This window comes from Pseudopodoces humilis, chromosome 7 (genome assembly GCF_049639895.1).
Source record: "Pseudopodoces humilis isolate 2021_Gansu_Grassland_sample_001 chromosome 7, ASM4963989v1, whole genome shotgun sequence".
In the NCBI taxonomy this organism is placed as follows: domain Eukaryota; kingdom Metazoa; phylum Chordata; class Aves; order Passeriformes; family Paridae; genus Pseudopodoces; species Pseudopodoces humilis.
The window spans coordinates 40,162,218-40,184,538 of NC_142206.1; the positions used below are offsets into that span (position 1 = coordinate 40,162,218).

General features: G+C 39.9%; 2 protein-coding genes across 6 annotated transcripts; both read right to left on the bottom strand.

The window, feature by feature from the left end:
* Nucleotides 1-205: 205 nt before the first annotated feature.
* On the bottom strand, nt 206-20,802 carry MLH3 (mutL homolog 3). 5 transcript variants are annotated; one of them, XM_014250009.2, is made up of 13 exons: nt 20,500-20,802; nt 16,389-19,727; nt 12,733-12,831; nt 12,013-12,083; nt 10,924-11,028; nt 8,854-8,926; nt 8,136-8,207; nt 7,058-7,166; nt 3,809-3,968; nt 3,115-3,138; nt 2,833-2,914; nt 1,405-1,556; nt 206-700 (listed from the first exon to the last, which is right to left on the bottom strand). In XM_014250009.2, exons 1-13 carry the CDS (start codon nt 20,786-20,788, stop codon nt 623-625), a joined length of 4,653 nt encoding a protein of 1,550 aa, XP_014105484.2. In that variant the 5' UTR covers nt 20,789-20,802; the 3' UTR covers nt 206-622. The 5 variants fall into 5 exon arrangements, 4 of the variants coding, with proteins under 4 accessions (XP_014105484.2, XP_005520314.3, XP_014105487.2 ...); XM_005520257.3 differs by lacking the exon at nt 12,733-12,831; XR_015772871.1 differs by lacking the exon at nt 206-700 and having other exon boundaries at nt 1,538-1,556; nt 3,778-3,968.
* Nucleotides 20,802-22,011, bottom strand: ACYP1 (acylphosphatase 1). The gene is made up of 2 exons (XM_005520258.2): nt 21,860-22,011; nt 20,802-21,455 (listed from the first exon to the last, which is right to left on the bottom strand). The coding sequence occupies exons 1-2, from the start codon at nt 21,941-21,943 to the stop codon at nt 21,240-21,242; spliced, it is 300 nt and encodes a 99-aa protein (XP_005520315.1). The 5' UTR covers nt 21,944-22,011; the 3' UTR covers nt 20,802-21,239.
* Nucleotides 22,012-22,321: the final 310 nt, after the last annotated feature.

The following is a 22,321-nucleotide window of genomic DNA, read 5'->3' on the forward strand; positions in this document are numbered from 1 at the left end:
AAAATGGATATTTAACTATTTAGTTATCTCTGTGTGGCTAGGTGGGGATTTAGAAATCTCTCACTCATGCACACAAACTGCAAGGAGCTGGAGAAAGCAGCTGGGTGTGTCGTTCATTGCCAAGTGTTTCTTGATCCTAAGTTGGCCTATATATACTATGAAGCTGGTTGATCCTCATTCCAAACATTGCTATGAGCCCAAGGAGTGAGTTTAGTGTGAACTTTATTAAGAAATACCTTCCAATTTTCAAAGTACGGTAAAATACACTAATTAAAATTCCCCTCTCTATTATGCAGAATTATGCTATGCTTGCAGAAAAGAAGTGCTTTGCCTTAGTAACTGCAAGTGGCTGCAACTCCTTGTACCCAACAGTCCAGCACTGACATAGGGCCCAGACATACAGCACTATTCCTTTATGTTGAAGATGCTTCTCCAGGCTCCAAGGGTGGGGCTCCTCCTGCCATGTTCTCCTGGCTAGTCTCTTTGGTCAGTAGTTGGAGGAGAGCTTTGGTGACTGCACTGGCTCAGAACTTGGCTCCATACAGGCTATTGTAGTCTAACAACAGGACTCATGGATCATACCAGTGTTTCTAGTGGTTGCAGTTAACAATGTGAACTTTTTTTAAATAGGTTCTTTTTTTTTTCCAAATAGCTGCCATGCTCGTGCCATCTTCCTCAGTCTAGTCAAATTAGGTTTAGGCTGGAGGGAGAAAAATTAAGAAGCACAAGTCATAACTGAGTAAAGTTTCAGTGTTTCCATACTCTTTGCCATAATACATTCATTTCCAAGTTAATATCTAATTTAAAGTCCCACCTGACTTTCAACAGAATCCAATATAATAACAATAGAGCATAGTACTAGCAAAAGGGAGGAGTAATGATTTTAAATGTAAACGTAACCTGATTTAAATATAATTTAAATGTAACTTTGTCTAGTGGAAGGCAGCTAGATGACTTTTAAGGTCCCTTCCAACCCAAACCATTCTATGATTTTATAATAAATGTGGCTATTCCTATGCTTTATCCCCATTTGATAGCATCTTAAACTTTGGGAAGGTAAGCATTTGCTTAATTAGCATCTTTTCCACTAGCAGAATTTCAGAACTTCCATGTTTTCCAAATTTTACACTTAAAAACTGCAAAGACTTTAAATGTATGCTTAACCGTAAGGACACTATTCAAGGCAGTGTGACTATTCAAATAATATATAGTAATATATAGTGTTTACAGGACAGATGGCTTATGTCCTAAAGTCTCATTTTATTGATAACAATATGTAAAAGGTCAAGTAATATAAGGCCAGTGGTGATGGTTTCAAACTGGACAATCCTAGTTCTAACACATACATGATGTGCCTCTGATAATGCAGAACATGGATTACCAGAGGTGTGTCCCACACAGTACCTGTTTTTCCTGCTGTAGATGGTCTATGTCTGCAAGAGGCAGCATTGAAGGTCTTCCATGAGCACACTGGAAGGGTAGCTTACAAGATGACAAAGCTTCAATAAGCCTGCAGCTCTCCTCCAAAGTCAAATGCTCATTAAACTTAATAGCTCCTGAAAAAGAGAGACACATTCTCACCCTTGCTTCCAAACAGGACTCCACTTCCTTCTACAGCTGTGGTTTTCAGTGTAAACAAGAATCTCCCAAAGGTTACCTGAGAGGTAATGCCTGCAAAGGCAACCCAAAGGCTGCAGTGTGGCAGACTTGGAGCTTAGCTCAATTAAAGAGTCTGCTCTATTAGGAGATCAGCTTTCCATGGCTTAAACTTTTATGTAGCCCAAGTCTGATGGAAGGTAAGATTATTACCTTTTTGCATTTCAGGGAATGTTGCAAGAGGCAAATGGGCTTTTTTGTGTGTATGTATTAGAGCTGAAGCTGGAAACAGTTCACAAATCAAGAAGTATTAAACCAAGACAACAGTCAGTAACAGTTTCATAGGCCTTAGTGGTTCTCGGTGGCTGCCAGGGACAGGTATCACTTCTGAGACCAAGAGTTAGCCCAGCCACTAAGTCCTTTCTTACAAGTGAGCACTTAAAGACATCCAGAGGAAATTCAAACATAACATTAAGGTGTTATTTCAGAGGTGTTTGCAAACTTCTGCCTTCACAGATGCACAAGACTATCTACAATATGCTTTCAGCCATGGGACTTTTTTAGACACAAAAACCCAAAACATAATGACTGCCAATTGTAAATAGGGACACTGTTGAGAAAACAGATACTTCTGGTTCACATGTGCCCTTTCAGTGTGATCTTGTTGATACTGCATATAGCACAGGAATTGCAACAAGAGGCTGGAGCTACTGCAGTCTACACCAGTAAGACCACCTCCTTGCCTGGTCCTGGAAAGCAACAGCTCCCTGAGAAGATGTAAATTTTTACTGCACTCCTTCCAAAAGTACTTGAACTGTTGCAGGCACACTGAAACACCTGGGATACTTAAAGGAAATTAAAAATTTGGAAAGAGTAGCTAAGTGTTCTTTCCTGCATGCTTTCAAGCAGATTCCAGCACCTTCCCCCTTGGCCCATCATAGAACGGTTATCTGAATGGTTCAGAGCTCACACAGATGAATGCATCTCAAAGCTGTATGTTTCACATGAAGATTGGGAAGTATGTTAGGCCCATACATTATTAAATTGGGGGAATACTGCTTATTCCTCAGTGCTGTCAATGAGCATTATCTCCTCATCCCTAAGAAAAAGAGTCTTTAACCCTGCAATAGCTGCAAACAATCCAAACACTGCCCCAGAGAGGATGTTGTATAGAGAGAAAGGTTTGAAAAAAAATAAAAAAAGAGAAAGAATGAAAGAAAAGTACAGTTTCCCTACCATGACAGGCCTGTGAAGCCAACACTTTCAGAAATGTCAGAGGCAGTGTCCCTCGTGCTCCTCCTCTTGTGGTCTGCACTAGCTAAAAGCAGTAAGGGAACATCATGTTACTTTCCATTTAATATGAGAAAAAAGAACTGTAACACAAAGGAAACTAAAAATAAGGAAAAGCTAGGGGATTATCTTGTCCACTCTCTCATCTGAAACTCAATATGGTCCCTTTGATTCACACAGTAAGCTTTGAATTATTAGAGTCAACTCTAGAAGTAGACAGCCACTCACCTCAACTTGTTCTTGAATAAACTCCTAGAAAGAAAAAAGGTAATGTCATCAGTTGCTATTTTTCCCTTCTATCCCCCTACTTTGCTACTTTACTATCTACCCTACTTTGCTCACATCTGTGTATAATTTAATGTGTGACTGCCAGAATCAGAAGTGATGCTGTTGGTAGTACACTGACCACCATGTGAAAGATCTAGGTGGAAGTCCTGACCTCCCACTGCAAGTAATCACTTCAGGAATTTCTCCCTCAAACTGCAGAAATTTGAAACAGGGCTTTTTAGAAAGCCCCACTGCCCATGTAGAAATTTTATGGGAATAACTTTAATATTTCTAATACATAAATATTCTTTGTTAGGACTTATTCATTTTACTGTTCCTTCATTTAATAATTTTTCTGTTCCTTCAAGCATTTAATGTCCATTCAAGCATCCATGTGCAGTAAACTGTTGAAATATCTTTGCTATATACAGTTTCTCTTAGCTTCTCCACTAGTCGAAGTCTGAAACAGTCTTCTATCATTTCAGTTCTAGTTCAGTGATTTCAGTTTTGGGACTATTTAGCTGCTAAAAGGGATGGCACTCACATTTGCCCGGGGACTTCATTGTCTCCTTCATAACAGATACCCTGTAACACCCTGGGCCATGAACACAGAACAAGACCTACTATGATAACTTCATCCATATCCATGGCTGACCTCCACAATACTTTTAGTGATAGGCTGTCTTTTGCGTCGTAATTCATTGGCTTCTCTTTCTATAAAACACATTGGCACTTTTCTCACAAGTATCAAGGATTTGTTTGTCTCAGGAAATGATAATTCAAGACCCAAGTCCTGCAAATTTTTGTAGCAGCATCTGAGGGAAAAAAAAAACCAGAAATAAGACATGAATCACTGTATCTATGACTCCACAGCATATAAATATTTTTGTAGTCCACATATATGGTTTCCTTATATCATTTCCTGTAACAGTTTCCCATCTCAAAATCCATGCATCATGAGATTCCAAGAAATTTTGCCCTTTCAGCTTACATTCAGACATGTTTTTTCACTCCAATCAACCATGCATTTTTCATGTTCCACAGCTACAAGATCTAAGAGTTCCTGTATTATGTGAAGAGAGGCTTTATTTCTAAATCTATAAATCTGCCTTTTCTGAAGATGCATGAGATGTCTGGTTCAACATACAAACATTCCAAATATTGAAATTACACAACATTAAGACTACTTTAAGTCTAATCTAAAAGAACTGTGATTTCAATTTACATGTATTAGTAAATACTTAAAATAGAAAAAATATTGTAAGAAATTTATGATGGTTTAATGAACTTTATATCCTGTTAAGCAAAGAGAACACAGGAAAGAACAACCTCTAGTTAATTATGACATATGACAGCCTGAGGATGGAAAAATACACACAAAAATGAGACTTCACAGACAGAGGAGAGCTTATCTTCAAAATGAAAACAACTGTAACAATATATACTTTATTAATTCAGGGAATATTCACTGAAAACAAAGGTGGTAAAGGTTAGTTTTAGACAAGAAATTCTTTGGACAAAAAACAGAAAGAAGCCAATATAAACTTACGTAAATTAATCATAAGAATAGAATTACTAGCCTCCATATGAACATAGCTTGTGAAATTCTACTCAAAAAAAGAAGGCATGCATAGCCTTCAGCAAGCACACAGAAAGACAAAAAGCCCATTGTGAATGAAAAGACAAAACCCAAGCAGCTATTGAAGTCAATTGGGCTTTTTTGGTTTTATTATTATTAGTATTATTAAGAGAAAAAATAAAGAAGGAAGTTCAAGAGAGTCAACAGAACAATGCATTACTACAATGCTTAGTAGACAAATAACCGAACCAAAGCTGCAGGTGAACCAGAGGTCCAGCTGAATGATTAAATTGCAAGCATAGCTGAAGTGAAAGTTCTTTTAGACAAGTTATTTTATTACACTGAACTTTACCACAGAATACAGTCATAGTCTAACAGTACCAACAGCAACAGAATTTAGATTTTCACATAATACTTTTAATTCGTAACTTTTTTGTATTTGTAGTCTCACCAAGCAATTGCAATGATACTGAAAAATATTTGCAAAAATTACAAAGGGATGAACTGCTAATACAGACTGAAAAATTATTAAGTCACACAATAAAACTACTAATAAGCCAGCACCAGTAAGCTTCTTGCTGAAAATCACAACTGGCATCCCTTTGTGCTGAATATTCAATCAGTGTCCTTAGGAAAAACATGTTTTTGTAGAATGTTTGTGATTTACCTGATGAAAAACAAACTAGCTCTCAGAATTTATTAGCTCTTTCAAAAAGCCTTTAATGCCACCAACTTAAAAGTAGATAAAAAAGGAAATGCAAAAGGTTGTCATGGATAGAGAAGCAACATCTATGATTTAGAGACTATGGAAGCAAGGTATGCTGGCAACAGATGGTCAGTGTTCAACATGAGTCCTGATCTGTATCCTCATGATTGTTTATTAATGATGTGGAAAAGAAGAGGCATGGTCAAGCAAGCAAATTTGTAGAAAACACAAAATTATTTAGGTCAGCTGAGACTAGAGACAAAGTTGAACTCAATCAGAATTTAAAACAAGTAGAAAAATGAAGAATGGAATCAGTAGGATGAATGAAAAATGGGCAGAAGAATTGACTTTACTGCTCCTAAAGACAAGAAAATACAAATTATCCGAAGCGATTTAATCTATTCTTACTTTTGGCTGGCTTCTATATAAACAATACAAATTCAAAAAACAACCCCCACTACTACTCTGTTTCTTTGTCATGACTATCCACAGAAAAGTAGCCCTTGCAAAGCAGTGGTAGCCAAAAAAGCAGACAAAATATCAGGTGTGAATATAATAAAAAGAAAATATGGGCACAGCTGCAAAGCTACTGAATGAATCAATGGGGTTCTCCCACTTGGTATATTGTATTCAATTTTAGCCATCCATTCTCTAAAGTAGATCTATTAGAAATGAAAGATATTCACAGATGAGTGCAAAAATAAATCAAAGTTGAACAAGAGGCATTACAAATATTGTGACGTTAGCAAAGTCATCATAGAGAGGTGGGAAATACAAAGGCATCCAAATATTACCGAACTACGAACAACACTAAGCAAGTGTATCCCTGTAATAGGCAACAACAGGACTGGATCAGCAGCTGTTGAGCTTGCCACAGGAATCACAATAATAATAAAAAAAAAACAGTAATGAGGTAGTACTGACAGAACTTAATTTTAAAATTCAGAACAATGCACTGAAAAAACCTCACAAATGCATGTGGCAGGTGACAGGGATTTGGGGGAAAGAAAGTTTGATGAGCGTCCAATAGGTCTGCAATAGTCTAACAATAAACTTGTATCTAAATTCCTGACGTACAAAAGTTAAATATCCTAATTGTAGCTAGGTCACCATTCTGAAACATTTGGGAAACAGTGTTCATTAGTTACTCTTGGCAGTCACCTAGGAAAAAGGAATGTGTTTTTGAAGGATTCACAATACAGACTTTCCATACCCCATCCTCCTCTTCTCAAAATGTGCCTGTAAAGTGCCTAGGTTGACACCCTGGGCACTGCACTCCTTTGTGCACTCCCAAGTCCTGAGCCCCTGACAGGAGAAACTGTTGGAAGCTCCTTTGGCAGTCTCCTGGCCCACACATGAAGGTTTACTTTCCCAGGGAAATCAGAGCACATTGCAAAGGCACAGAAATGGCACACCCCAGGGTTTTGTCTTGAGATGTTGTAACAACGTGCCTAAGAAGCATATCTATTTCCCTCAGTACAGACAGAGCCAATTGGGCTCTGCTCAGGAAAGAATAAACAACTTTTCTCCTGGATTTCATGGTAACCTGGCAATATCTAAAGATCTTCCTGTTCAACAGAGCCATCCCCAAAAACTGAGAGCTATTTGTCACTACTAACCGTAGAAATCTTCTTTGTTCTTCTGTAACTTCAATCTCTAAAGGGGGAGAGATGGAGGACGACAGTATTTTCTTCTTGCCACATGCTGCAGCTTCCTTCTCATAGGAATCTGTGAATGAAACATTTAGAAGTATCCCTCTTAAAGTATTTACGGAGGCATTACCCTTAATGACCCTCTGGTTTGGCATGTAATCCCCTGCTTGGATTAAAAAGTGACCACAGAATGCCTTGTCTTGAAACTTGTGGAGGACTGGGAATGTCACAAACCAGACATCCAGTCTCTGGGGAAGGGTTGGTTAATGCCACTTTGTTTTTTCCCACCAGTTCCAAAAAAGAGTCACCCTAAATAGCAAAAAAACCCACTGATATATTTGGTTCAACTCAGAGAGAACAATTTTTCCACAGAAAAGTCAGATGGAGTTAAGATGGAGTTAAGTTACTATTCATTAAGCATTTCTCCCTTCAGTCTTTACCTTTTTTCAGTACCTGACCAAAAGGACCAGAGTTCCTGGAACACTCTGCAGGAACTGCATAATGTTTGTTGATGTAAGAGAAGGTCAGTGATTTTTCAGTACTTGATGGATGGCTATTGTGCTTTTTAACACTGAAACCAGTGGCTAATGAGCTTACACAGAAGACTATTATCCCTTTGCAAACAGTAAGACTGTGGAAATTTTAGGCTTTAAGCACAGTATTCAGCTAAAAAACAAATGAACCAAATGAACTGGGCTCTTTACTCAGCATCCCATGTCTTGTTCTTCACAGTATAACCACATAAACTTATTGGTGTTGTTCTATTTCCTCTTCATTGTTTTTCCTATCAGTCTTCCTGCTCTTTCATTATGTCAGGACTATTTTAGTTCAATAGCTCTGTGGGTAGGGAATATCTCTTTTATTTTTGGAAAGGCTGTAAGAATTTTCAGCTGCCAGTATTATGACTGCTACAGATACCGAATGTCTGCACTCTTCTGGGCATCAGGATGAAGATGACACACAGATATCCTATCAGTTCTCTACATCCCACAGAACTCATTTGTACCTTTATGTGCACTGATTATCTTTGTTTCTTAGACCTCACCTGCAATCAGCTGCTCCAAGCGGATCCGTTCATGAGCTGCATGCTGGTCCACCAAAATCAAGAGGTTTCCATCTAAAAATGTACCACAACAGATGGGAAATAGGCAACTTTGTACCAGACAACTGTAAGGGTCAGGGAGAATAACCACTTCCCAGAGGCCACATTTAGAAGATAAGTATCAGCTTGTTTCACAGAAACAAAGTGAGGAGGAGGCTGTGTTGGCAGAACATAAAGTTACTAGAGAACAGAAATTCAGTGGTCCAAAATGGTGGTTAAATTAGGTAATTAAATTGAGTCAGAAAGCTCATGTCTATTGACATCTTCATCTAACTTCAGAATGAGAGCTGAGGTCACCCATAAACTGTTCTGTTTGACACAGTCTTTTAAAATGTTACAACAACTACTGATTTTGAATGCCTTTTTTGTACAGCTTCAGAGAGCTTCAACAATGAGTATCTTCCAGACACTGTGAACAGAGCCTGAAAGATATTAGCAATTTGATACAATCTATTTTTATAACATTAATCTGAAGGCGGTAGGAACACTCAACAATGTCCAAAATAAAGATAAAGAAGATCCAAGAAATTTCAAGCAAAGGCTAAGATTTTCCTCTCCTAACAATATCATCCCAAGGCAAGAAGAGATTACAAATAGGACAGTGCTCCCTCTGCAGTCCACTTGACAGCCACCTCAACTTCATCCTATTAACCAGTCTTACCTGCCTTTTTTTCCATTCCACTCCTAGTGTTAATTAAACAAGCGATAAATTTATTGTCCACTTGCTGAAGAACCTGTAAGATACTCATAAAACTCATTACAGAGCAGTAAAATTATTTTTAAAATAAAGGTAAACAAAAGAAACAACAATCAAAATGGATGAAGACCAACAAATAGCTAGTAAGATGATTAGAGTACTGGAAGCCACATCTTTCCTAACCCAAAAGACCTAGCAAAACCAGACTGAGAAGCTATATAGTTATTCTTTATAAATACAGTGGGGGACTAAATATAGAAAAGGCAGAAAATATTTAAGCTAAAAGATAATACTAGCAGAAGGTCAAATGACCATTAAATGGTCATGAAACAGTTTAGTCTGGATCTAAGAGAAAGTTTCAAAATATCACCAAAAAAACCAAATCTGGATAAACTTTTTCAAAGATAATAATAAGGGCATGAGCACTAGCTGTTCTAAGGTGAATTAAATGGTCATGTACAAACCTCCTTGAGTTGGGAATGAAAGCTGTGCAAAGTGAGCCTGAGTAATTGATTTGTTGATATCACCAGAAGAGAATGTAAACAACCTTTTTTAACCTGCTAATCATCTGCAGAGAAAAGGAAGCAATTTTCCCCTTCATTTTTTGATGTAGATTTTGCCTCTGTGACTTGATTCCACTTTCCCCGCAAACCTCAGAAATCAACCAGAGCAAGAGGCAGTACTGAGATGATGTGCACAATGCTTTCAATATCATAGTGTTATATTTCAAATATATAGATATGGTGTTATGGAGGAGTTTATCCCAATGTCACATAGATAGCTCACCCTGAATTCTGTTTCACAACATGTGCATTGTTCACCTGGTAGGTAAAAATTAATAGATGACTATTTCTTTGCAGGGATGCAAGATTAATGATTCTTGTTTATTCTCTTCCTGTTGCAGGATGCAACATTTTCTGATTTAAATCTTCTGTAGAGAGACTCTCAAAATTGCTATAGGACACTGAAGGCAGTATTTAGTTTTTTCAGAGATAGGAAGTTGTAATTTCCTCTAGTTTTGCCTTCTTAAAAACACAGAAAGGAAAACATGACACAGGTAATCACAGAAACATTCAGTAAGTTTTAAAGAACTGTTCTTATTATAAGAAAACAGACAAATGCTACCTTCCATTCTCCATCTTTCCTCTCTTGTCTTTGTGAAACAGAACCTGTTCAGTACAGTAACTTTATTTACTCCTGTTATTCATCATGCATTCACAACATAAGTAAGGGAATCGTTTGGATCCTTGTCCACCCTGTAGATGAACATTACCATGCCTCACACAGTAAGAACCTGCAATCTCAAAGTCAGCAACCTGACTGTGTAAGAGTAGTGCCAGCTGGACCTGTAAGCCTTCTATCACTGGGATGCAAGAGAGGGAGAGAATTTGGCATTTCTACCCAAGCAAACCATCAAATATGTAAGTTGAAGACATATATTTACTTTAGCTTTTAAGCTAACACTCAAAATGTTACATTAAAAAAACACCAAAGTAGTAAAACTTGATGTTGTTATGCCACTTTTAGAAACCACTTTTAAGGGCACACATAAATCTTAGGGTGAAATTTCAAGTTTTTCCATTAAATCTTGGATTTGATTTTGAAATCACCTTGCTAAGGAATTAAATTTCTAAGGTAAATAAAAAAGGAAGATACAGGACACAGATTTAAGAGAACTATGAACTAAGAAAATTACTACAACAAATACAAAATCTGTACTTTGACCTATCATTTAGTTAATAATATTTCTAAGCAGCAGTAATAGGGCTATCTCTTGATTTTGACTTAATCATACTAGTCAAGTAGTTTTAAAGTGACTTGAAGATAGCTGATTAACTATGAGATGATACTAAGATATGGCATGGCACACATGTCTGCTGGTATCCCACATGACCAAGAATTCTGTTAGTGCTTGTGAAAATTAGGAATATGAACTCTTTCCTGGGTACTTCTTTCCTACCAGGTAGAAACATTAGCAAATCCCATCTGCTGAGTGGGAATGGGGGTGAAAGCTAGTAATAGATTATATTGTACCTGCATTGAATGAACCATGTCTTTGGTGAAACGGTAAGGATACAAGATATTGTGAATTTTCACAGCCAGACTGTCGGCTTGACCGCTGGTCACATCAACTGCAATCTGTAAAAACAGGGTTCCACATTAAGGAAAGACCCAACAATAGGGCAAAAAAACTCCAAACACACAGAGCAAACACTCCAAATGAACTACCTTTAATAAAAACTGGAAATAATCCCGCATTTCACAAACCAAGCTTTCTACACAAGAATAACATCAACTAAAAAAAATAATCTGGCAATTGCTCTGCTTCTATCCCCATGTATCTTTCCCATCTGGTTATTACCTGCTGATTTCAATGTGTCCAGCTGATTCCAGGTACCTATCAAAAGCTGAAGTTAATTATCAGCCTACGTGAGCTCTCAGGGGACGGCATTACAAAGGATGTATTACCCCAGAATGAGTCAGAGCACATGTCACCGCAAGAACTGCTCCCTTCCAGAAACTCACCAGCAGGTGGTTTGCAACTCCATGTCTATTGTTTGCAGGTGGAAATGGTTACATACATATGTTTACACACATACACAACATGAGGATTAAAGATAATGCTACCTCATGACAGCAAAGGAAGTTTTTCCAAAGGCTCCAACATTGTTTCCCTCCCACATGCTGTAATCCTGCCAAGCTTTAAAAACAGCTATGGTAAAATACACTTTTAAGACCTGTTCAAACCTGGCTTATTTTATCTCTGTCCACAAAGCAAACAGACACTATATTACAATTTTGCCATTTGATAACTTTTAATTTTGAGATGACAATCTCTGTAGAGGGAAAGACAGCTTACAATGTTTTGGTTCTGAAATTATGTAAAATGAAAGATTAGCCTGATACCTGCTTCTCTTTGAATAAATCCACAATGATGACTTGCATCTGAACAGTCTATAAAAGCCAAAACTGCCAGGTCCATACTGTAATATATCTCTGGATAACTTATGTGCAACAATCATTATATTTGCAATTTTGGACCCAATGTCAGAAAAATAACAAAAAATAACAAAAAATTTAAAATTATTCTTATTTCAGCATGAGATGCAAGGTAATGCTTACCTCTGGGCAGGGAACAAAAACAGGATTATCCCATTCCAAAAGCAATGACTGGAGAGACTCCCCTTCAGCATCTAGGAACAAACACATAGATAATATAAGGAATACCACCATCTGTCAACAGAATATTCACTGGGTACCTCAACCTCAAACAAGTATTATTTTTTTCCTTCATAAAAAGGGGAGAGTATACAAATAAATAATGGAACATGGCACTAGGCTTCTGTACTGTCTGTTTTAACTAGGAAGGGCAATGTGCATCTTTCTAACTTCTAAAAATCCTGCAGGACAATTCAACAGGCCTGGAACAGGGGTGGAGGGACAGTAGGGAAAGAAGATCTGTTTAGCTACCCACTCCCTCAGGACAAAGTTACATACCAGAAAGATTATTTCATCCTTTCCACTGCAAAAAAAAAGTGTGAGGATTGAAGCTATTTTTCACATTCCAAGGCTGGAATGAGTACAAAGAAGGGAGTAGGTAATTTTTCTTTAAACTCATGACATAATTCAACAAAGAACTGGGTATTTCATCCTGTAAATAAGTATCCCCTAACCTACTTTCAACCTGAATTATCTTTTTTTTCCAGTTCTAGATCTGAGATGACTCACACAGTCCCATTGTTAACAGACCTTGAGTAATTCTGGGTTCCTGTTGGGACATCTGGGAGAATTCTTTGATTAGTTTTTACCACAGAACTCTGTGTCCTGGAAAGCTGGCCCTACCTCTCAGATTCTGGCTTGCCTGAGTCTTCTCTTTTTGAGGTCTAGGAAGGAAGGGAAGCACAATCTCACTTCTAAAGGGATGGCATCTGAACTGAAACCCTAAACAAAAAAATAAATTTACTGCTGCAGAATCAGCAGGATGAAAAATTACTAAAAACTATACAATTATTATATTCTTATAAAGGAACATGTGCTTAGCCCTGTAAATTTTTGAGTATCCCACAGATTGTGCAACCTAACATTGAGAAATAACAACACATATGTAAAAAGCTGAGAATTATCAGACATACATGCCTTGGGAAATGTAAAAATATTACCATGGTTTCTGCAGGACTGTATTTTAAAATTGGCTGCTGCTTTTAACTTGTAATAATTATTTCCAGAATTAGTGCAATCAGAAGTGTTTTCTCCAAAGAAAAAGGATGCATATAGTAGTCTATGAGAAATAAAACACGGTTGACTTCCCTCTGTTGAGGAGCAGCAAAACTGTCAGTCTATCACCATTCCTATCAATACTTAATACAGTTATCAGCAATTTGTAAAACTGAAAACCACAAGTCAGTGAGCCCACATGAGATAAGAGTCAGTCCAACAATATGTTCCCACCCACCCAGAAATTATTTAATATTACAAACTTCTATTGTTATCAAGAGTATTAAGAAAAGTGGCTCAGATTTCCAGCACATTGGTAAACATTTCACCCTTCCTTTGGTACAATTCAGTCTTTTATTCTTTGTGAAATAATAATGAATTAATAAAGTTCCTTTCTACCAAGAAATTGAGGGTGTGCATTCAGGAAAAAAGGCACAGTGATAAAGCCAAAGAAAACCAGCTGTGTGCTGATAAGCTCAGTGTGAAAAGGTTCTATAAAATCTTAGGCCAGTCCATAGACTCCTGACTATTGGCTCTGTTCCAGTGAGGACGAGTGACCCCGGGGACTGAGAATCCTTTCAAGAATCCAAACTGGCAGCCCAGCACTGGAGAGTAACTCAGCATCCCATTGTCACAAAACCCAGAAAGGACAAAATGGCCTGATGTAGATCCTGGTAAACTATGGCAAATTGAAGAATGCTGCCTAATTCAGACTCTGACAGAACTTTTATAGCTATTGTCATGAAAAGACAGTATCTTTCAAAAGACAGTATCTTTCAAGTTCACAGAAGAATCTATCATCTGTATCAACACAAGTCCAATATTTTATACATTTAACAGACAAAGATTCATGTCCCTGCTTTTTCTTGAAGGGAAAATCCTTGTTCAATATATACATTGTTCATAAAGTTAGGATTTACTTGCTCCAAGGCTGGTGAGACTTAAGACTTGGCAGAGATATAATACGATTCTTTTGACAACATCAGAAAAGGTGCTGAGGGTAATAATGTATATATTTTGTGCAGGCAAACTCCATACAATTACCATATTTGAGCACTGATTTTCACTTGCCTCAGTTAAATCATGAAGATATACCAGTGTAATGACACAGCATAATGTAAGGAACAAAAATTGCAAATATAGTTGGCATAACAACAAAGACCAGGTTGAGCTAGGATAGTTTCCTACTACAAATGTGTTGTTCAAAAAGGTATCCAATGGTGAAATAAAGTTTGATACATTTTTCTGTAGCAATCAGTTTAATCAGTATGAAGATGTCTGGGTCTGGCCTACAATATCTAATATCTCTGTTGAGCACATGGCTTGCAGCTGGAAGAGATGACAGACGGCCACTGCTGTCATGAAAAAAGAGGATGTCGATTATTCTTACCTGCTTCCACCTATTGCTAAGCAGTGCTACTTCCCTAGGATTGTGTATGAGATGCTATTCTTAGGGGCTATGAAATTCTAAATCAACACCACAGGGTAACTGACACTACTCCTAAAAAGCAAAATGGAAGCATAAGAAAGTGAAGAAATCCTTCTGCTCTGGGTCTTAACAGCAGTCCAAAACAGCACTCAGCATTAAGAGATGTGAATGCTGTGTTAGGACACAGTTATGTTTATTCCTACGGCTGAAAGGAACAAACATCCATTGCTTCAAAAACATAGGGATGAACATGTTTGTTGAACCCTGAAAACCTAAGACCTATAGGATCTAGCCACAGCTCAAATACCTTGTGAAGGTTTGAGAGGTCCAACTCTTAACCTAAGAAAAGAATAAAATCAGACATCTCCCCAAAGAGCTGACGGAGTTTAGAAAGACTGGCACCACTGATACAATGGACAGTAACACCAATACTAAGGCTAAGAACAGTGCCATAGGAGGTAAAAAGATGCAATACAATAAATGTCTTCATACCGCCTACAGACTGTACAATATCTGAAAGCATACAAGTACATGAGATATCATCTCTATGAACATGAATCCACTATCCAATACTTTGGATAGAAGATCAAGTACTACATCTCAGGGCTTTGACTTCTTACTAAACAGTACCACGGGCAACAAAATTGGTATATCACAGAAACTAAAATGTTAGTCAAGGAGTGGATATTTGCACTTGCAAGTAGTTTTGCTTAATAAAATTTGCATCAAATTTTCTTCAGTGGAACACAATAAATATTAAAAACTATTGGCATTAATTATTATACATATAAGGGAATAACTCAACAACTGAAACACCTACTGCACCAGTGTTTCTGTGACTGGTGACAATCAAAAACAGAAGAAACCAAAGGCCATGACAATTGATTAGACAATTTTTTTTACATAATAACTATCTAGAAAGAAGTCCAAACTACTTTTTCAAAACAAATTACGCAGTAGGAAATAAAGTCTACACAAAGAATGGCTGCATCTTCACTCATAAAATCTGCCTATAGACAGAATGAAGAACTTGAGAACACAGATATATCCCTTGAATATATTCCCTCTCCCTTAAAGGGAAAATTATCAAAGACAGGACTAGACAGACAAACTAGATTAGGAAGATGCAGAAAGTCAAAACCCAACACAGAGATCAGTGAAGACTTATGAACACTGTGCCCCTGAAAAATAAATACAGTGCAGGGTTCTTTCACTAATGGAAAAAGTCTACCATCAAAACAGCAACAACGCTGTACAACACCTGCTACAAAGAGTGAAAGAACAGCCTGCCTTCTAAAATCTGTCAGAGGATTCTAAAATCTGTAGTCAGAGGAGACTACATATTCTCAATGAAGTTAGATTTTTTTATTCATCTTTCAAGGGTAACTTTAAATTTTGTATGCAGTTTCCAAAAAGATCATTTTAATATAAGGCTCTCTTTAACAACACATTTTTAGAAACGTAACTGTTTAGGACAAAATGGTAAAAAACATGGTACTTTTCTGGTACACTTACTTTGAAATATGTTTCTCATTTTACCTGTGACAACAATTATATATAACTGTTATCACAGAGAATGTCATGATGCACAGTGAAAACAAGGCAACTATCTGTTAACTGACATGATGTTGACATTTCTTTTTACCATTTCATTAAAAATTATCTTTTAATATCTTTACTGTTAATGTTTTACTGTCTCCATAGTTCCCAACACTTTCTGGTTTTCCATGCAGCTATTACCTATAAGGCAGTGACTAATTCAGCAAAAGCTCTCAGGTGCTTCCAGAAAGATTATTTCATGCACCTAGAAGAACAGTTTTCCTCATCCCATTTTTACAACCACCACCCCTCTTACCATTCTCTGAAACAACATTCACAGCCATTGTTGTTATATCTTGAATACAGGCAGTTTGAAATCCTTCACTAGGAGGAGTGCCATAGGTGCTGAGTCCAGTTGCTTTATTGATGTATACTGTCCTTCCCGATAAAGCATCAAAATCTTGCAGCCAGACAGAACACAAATCATTCCTGGGATTGTCTGTGCTTGTGTGGTCAGCAGAAAATTCCAAGTTCCCTTGTAAAGTCACTTGGGGAACCTCAGTATCTTTCATATTTTGTTCTGAGGATTCACCTAATGTACTTTTATCTTTACAGATGATGTTATTACAATCATTTTTAGCAGGTAATGATAAAACACTGCCTAAAGAGATTGTGTAATCTCCTTCTATACTGCTAAGTGGTGACGAGCTGACAGGACTCTTCACAGACTCTGCTATGACATAATCTGGTTGCGAGCACGCAGCCTCCTTAGAAATGCTGGACTTACACTCCCTCACTTTTTCCACTGAGGATTTGTATGTTTCACAAACATTATAAAAGTTATCATTATTTGAGGATTCAAGATCAAAAGAATGGTCATCTTTTCTGTTTGAGTCTGTTTGGAACTGTTCACCAAGTTGTTCGACTTCTTTGTGATCAGTTTTCATTCTAGACAGTTTGGATGATAATGATCCAGGAGGTCTTTTACAACTTGTATTTTTGTTACTAACCAGAGAGTAATCAGACAATGTCAAAGGACTCTGACAAAGGGCTTGTTTGTCCTGTGACACTTCTCCACTGCAAAATAAAGTCTTTTCAAAGGAACCAAAACCTTGGCTAATATTATTAGAATCTGTATCTTCTGCAGGTGGAGTTTCACAACTGTTTAAGTTATCATGATTGTCATTCCCATTCTTTGAAAAGTCACAGTTAGTTTCTGAATTAAGAACTGGGAGACCACATTCACTTCCCTTTGACGTGGGTGTTGGTACTGTAGGCTTAACTCTCCCATAATACCTCCTGAACTTTTCTAATGAACCCAACTGTGTGGACAAGCTCAGTTTCTTAGAGGGCTGAGGTCTTGGCACAGCTATCTGTCTTCTAGTGTTTTTGATAACGATTTTCTTGCGAGGAATACCTGAAGAAGTTGCCAGCGGCAATTCCATATTATTTGATGTTTCATAAGGTCTTTTATTGGTAACAGTAGGCATAGCTATCTCCTCTCTCACCCGATGTGACAAAGGTTTGTTCTCATTACCATCAGTCATGCATACTTCTCTGGTAAAATAAGCTGTATATTCTTTATTAATATTACTGGAAATACCCTTAGTGTTTGAAGACTGAATCACAACATTCACTTTGTCGTCAAAAATATCCTTGGCACTCACAGGGCCAGGCCTACACTGTGTGTTTAATGCAAGATTTGTTTCTGATTGTTCACTGTCACGTGGGGACTCATTTTGCATAACACTTTTTATGAGGTCTCTAAGGCACAACTTTAATGCTGATGTCCCTCTTCTGGCATAGTCTTTCACTTCAGTTGTTTCCCTGTTTCTTCTTGTGTTACGAAGTCTCATTAATGAACTTCCAGAGACAGTTTCATGTCCCACTGCTGTTTCAGTAGGGTCTTCTCTCCCAGGCAGTGACTGAATAACATCCTTATTTAAGACACGGACCTTAATGCTCTCCTGTATTACTTGACCTTGCTGGCTGCCCACATCTTTTATATTATTCTCTGCACAATCCCCTAGGTCACCACAACCATCTCTTTCTCTTATTTCTGATCTGGCCCCTCCACTAAAAGAGGAATGAAGATGTTCTGAAGGTTTCAGACGAGTATCAGATACTTTCTGGGAACTGTTAGTGTATTTTGACTCCTGTTCTGAAGTATTTGATTTAATGAACTCATAAACTCTGCCATCTTTGCTTGGCAATGGACTCTCTGCTTTACTGTTTCTACATGGATCAGATGACTCAGCAGTGTTCTGAACAGGGGCATTTTCAGCTTCCTGTATATTTTTACTTGACTGTATAAGACTTGAACTTTTTTTTCCAGTAATGGATTTCCTCTTGACATCTTTTGATTGCAAGGTACACATTTCATAAGAATCCACAATTTCATTACATGCTTTCTTAAAACTTTCTTGGATGCTCTTCTTATCAAGAACTGAAGGCTTCAGAACTGGAGCATTATGCAAACGAAAGTCATTATGTTCATTAAATTCTCTGATGTCCTCACTACATGGTTCAATAAATAAATGCTCTCGTTTCAAAAATGTTTTCACTCCTTCCTCTATGCAAGTTAGAAGAACATCCCAGTTCTGGAACTCAATCAGAGTCTTTGCAGGCTCCAGGCACACATCATAGTCACTGTAAGCACAGGTTACATTGAGAACAAAGATCCCATACAACTCTGGCCCACAGCGATGGTGACCAGGGCTTGAATTAGCCTGACGGCTTGCAGGGACACTTTTTGCCTTGCAAATTATACTTTCTTTTCTTAATAAAAAATCAATTAGTTTATGTAGTCTTGTCTTTAAAACAAGTCTTCTATTCACATACAAGAATTGCATATTCTTATTGTAATGTCCCTCAGTACTGATAAAACCACTCATCTCAAATCCCCCAGACTTGTGATTTACTTCTCGCAACTTCTGGGATCTGCCCAGTCCATAAATTTGACAAAACCGAGAGAAGACGTCTCTTGTCTTAGGGAGCTGAAGCACCATAGAACAAGAAACATCGTTTCTTAAAGAAAGGGAAACAGAAGGATGCATTAGCGAAACAGCCTCTACCTTCTGTCTCACTCTCTCAATTTCCAGCACAGGATCCATACATTTTCTCCTCACCGGCAACCGATGGAACAGATTGCACACAGTGACTGTAGTTCCACCACTTGGTCTGTTCAATTCAGTTTCATATACTTCCAGTGCTTGCCCATTGTGAAACAGTTTCATAAATGTTTTTGCTGTCCTGCTGGTCTTAGATGAGATTTCCACTACACTGGCCATGTTGGCTATGCTTGCCAAAGCCTCTCCTCTGAAGCCATAGAAAGTCAGGTTCTCCAAGTCTCTCACTGAACTGCACTTGCTGGTGAAGTAGCGCTTTCCAATAACCTTTAAGTCCTCTTTCCCTATCCCACAGCCATTGTCCACCACCTGGATCTTAAAAGCTTCCAAATCCACCCTGATAGCTACACATGTTGCTTTGGCATCGATGCTATTGAGGACAAGCTCCTCAACACACTGTCCGAGTGAGCTGACAGTGACTCCAGAACGCAGCCTGGCTCGCACATCTTCCACCAAGCGTTTGATCATGTCAAAATCTGATAGATGAGAAACACAAGAAACTGCAGGGAGCTCACTGCTCCATGTTCCTTAAAAAATGGAGAGAAAAGAAAGAAAAAAGTTAAAGAAATACAAATTAAAGACATGAGAAGACTTTCATTTATTTAATTTACCCTCATAAATACACTTAGTTTTCTTGGCATTCAGCGGCTTTTTCTGTGATTACTTTCATGCTCAAGCTCTGACTACACATTGACAGTGCCTTCAGGGTAGATAGCCAGGAGCCTCTAAGCTCCTTACTAACTACATGCTGTGTTCTCAAACTTAGTATACCCTAATTTCACTCCTACTGTATGAGGCAAAACTCAAAGGACCTGCAAACAAAAAGGTTTATACTGCAATTTTCATCAGAATTGTGGAGTAAATATCACCAAGAACTGGGCAGAAAGCTGCTTTTCTCCTGTTTTAATCTCTACATCCTCACAAAAATTCACAGTGCTTCAGGATGGTCAAACAGCCTGCTGCTCCTTATCCAGGAAAGGAGTAAAGCAGGCTTGGCAATGGGTGTCAAGCAACGAGCAAGACGTTTATGCGAAAAAGAACCCACTGTTTTCAAGTCCCTGGCTCCTACTGGTTTCCTAGTGGCATTCAATAGGCCTGCTAGTCGTGCCTGGGGATCCGGTGCCGCCGCTGTGAAAGGTCTCCGGAGGCTCTCTGGCCCCGGAGCTGGGGAGGACAGGGCGGACCCACGACTCAGCTGTTCCGTGCCCTCCCCTCACAGCTGGAGCGCGCTCTGCTTCCTGTTCCCGGCCGCACCCGGGCCCCGCTCCCGCGCCCCACCCTCGCCCCCTCAGCACCCACCGGAGCGGAGCGGCCCCGCAACGGCCGCCGCGCGAGACCAACGGAGCCGGGCCGCCGGGCACCCCGCGCGGAGCGACGGCGCGTGCGCAGCCGCGAGCACGGATAAAGAGCACGCCGGGAGTTGTAGTTTCCGCCCGACCAGGTCCAAGGAGGCCGGGAGCTCGGCCCGGCTGCGGCTTTCCCCGCGGCGATTCCTCACAGCGGCACCGAGGTGGGAGGGAGAGGGACAGCTTTGGCAACAAGATCCCGCTCTGAGGACCGTCATCCACTCAGCCCCTCCATCCGACATCCATTCCACACACTAGGCGGAAACCAAGCAATTTTATTCTACAGAAAATAGTCAGTTCTGGAATAAAATAAATTGTTTCTGAGTAATTTAGTGTACAGAAATAATGATTTTAGCGATGTTTTCTGTCGGCATTGACCCTGTGATTTCCTTCACCTGAGTACCACACTCTACAAATTTCAGATTTATCTTATGTACAACTCCCCGAACCATACACACTTGGAACCAGAAGTTCTGGCCCTGAACAACCCCTTTAACAGAGCTCTTCCTCTACCCACTGGAATTCTGTGAAAATCTGAGCATCAAAGTAACAGTGCAGCAAAACAATAAATTAGAAATCTAATAAAATAAAATTCTCTAGAGCTGAACATTGGCTGACTGAATGAGTGAGGAAGAGGGGAAATGATCCGTGAGAGCAGCTCACACTCCAGACTTTGCTTCTTCCTGGACAAAGTCACTTCAAAATCTGGAATTCCTTGTGCTCCAGAGCCTTGATCTTCTTCTCATTGCTGAACTCCGCTCGGCTGATACGGGACTGGGGACTTCCTATCTTCCTGAGCCATTCCTGCAGCTCCTGCACCCTGGCAGTCGGACCCTGGATTTGCCCTTGAACAGTGCCGTGGCTGGTATTTTGGACCCAGCCAACAAGCCCCAGTCTCTTAGCCTCCCCCTGAGAAGACAATGCAGAGCAAAATGAGGTTAATCCAAACTGTAATAGAGCACTAGAACAACATTCGCATACAGGAGCCAATTTTATTGGCAAGACACAGACCTCCAAGGGAAGTTCCTGTGGCTCAGACAGCAGGAAAGCAGCAGAAGATTCACTCAACTCAGTATATTCTTTCACACGAAAAACTGGGGCTGAAACAGTCATGCTTACGTAACCCGGCTGGGCTGCCAGCAGCACCGCGATGCCAGCCCCCTTCAGCAGCAGCCGGAGCTCAGCCCTTGGCCGCGGCCACGACCCTGCCCGCCCGCCGCTCGGGCCCTCCAAGGCGCCCGCAGTGGGGTGACAGCAGGCGCGGCGCACGCCGGCAGGCAGGGCAGCCCGCCCCCGGGGACCGCAGCACTCACCTGGGTGTACTTGCGGAAGAAGACGCCCTGCACCTTGCCGTGCACCTCGTAGTCCACGGACACCAAGCCCTCGCCGTCCGCCATGGCGGCAGCACCAGCTCCTCCCGCTTCCCCTGCCGTTACAGCCGCCGCGCGCCCCGCTGCGCCTGCGCCGCGTGGTGGCCGCCGGGGGCGTGGTCTCCCTCCTGCGGCCAATGAAGAGACGTAGCGGGATCGGGCCGGTCCCTCATTCGCCGCCTCACGAATAATGCATGTCGGACCGCCTCACGAATAATACACATCGGATAACGACATGAATAATGCATGTTGGACCGCCTCACGAATAATGCATCAGGACCGCCCACGGGTGCCGCGCTCGTGCCGTGGCGGAGCGGCCGCGCGGCCGGGAGCGATCCAGGGTCTCCCGGCAACAGCCGCCAGCAGCGCGCGGGACGGGCACAGCTCCGCCCGGGGCCCCGGCAG

Bases quoted from the DNA above. Each gene is read 5' to 3' on its own strand.
- MLH3 (XM_014250009.2), bottom strand. From the start codon at position 20,788: ATGTCGGATGGAGGGGCTGAGTGGATGACGGTCCTCAGAGCGGGATCT. The intron at 8,927-10,923 runs GTACAATATAAT...AGTATCTTACAG, and splicing joins ACATGGTTCATTCAATGCAG to GTTCTTCAGCAAGTGGACAA. The intron at 2,915-3,114 runs GTGAGTGGCTGT...TACTGCTTTTAG, and splicing joins TTATTCAAGAACAAGTTGAG to CTAGTGCAGACCACAAGAGG.
- ACYP1 (XM_005520258.2), bottom strand. From the start codon at position 21,943: ATGGCGGACGGCGAGGGCTTGGTGTCCGTGGACTACGAGGTGCACGGC. The intron at 21,456-21,859 runs GTGAGTGCTGCG...TTGTCTTCTCAG, and splicing joins TCTTCCGCAAGTACACCCAG to GGGGAGGCTAAGAGACTGGG.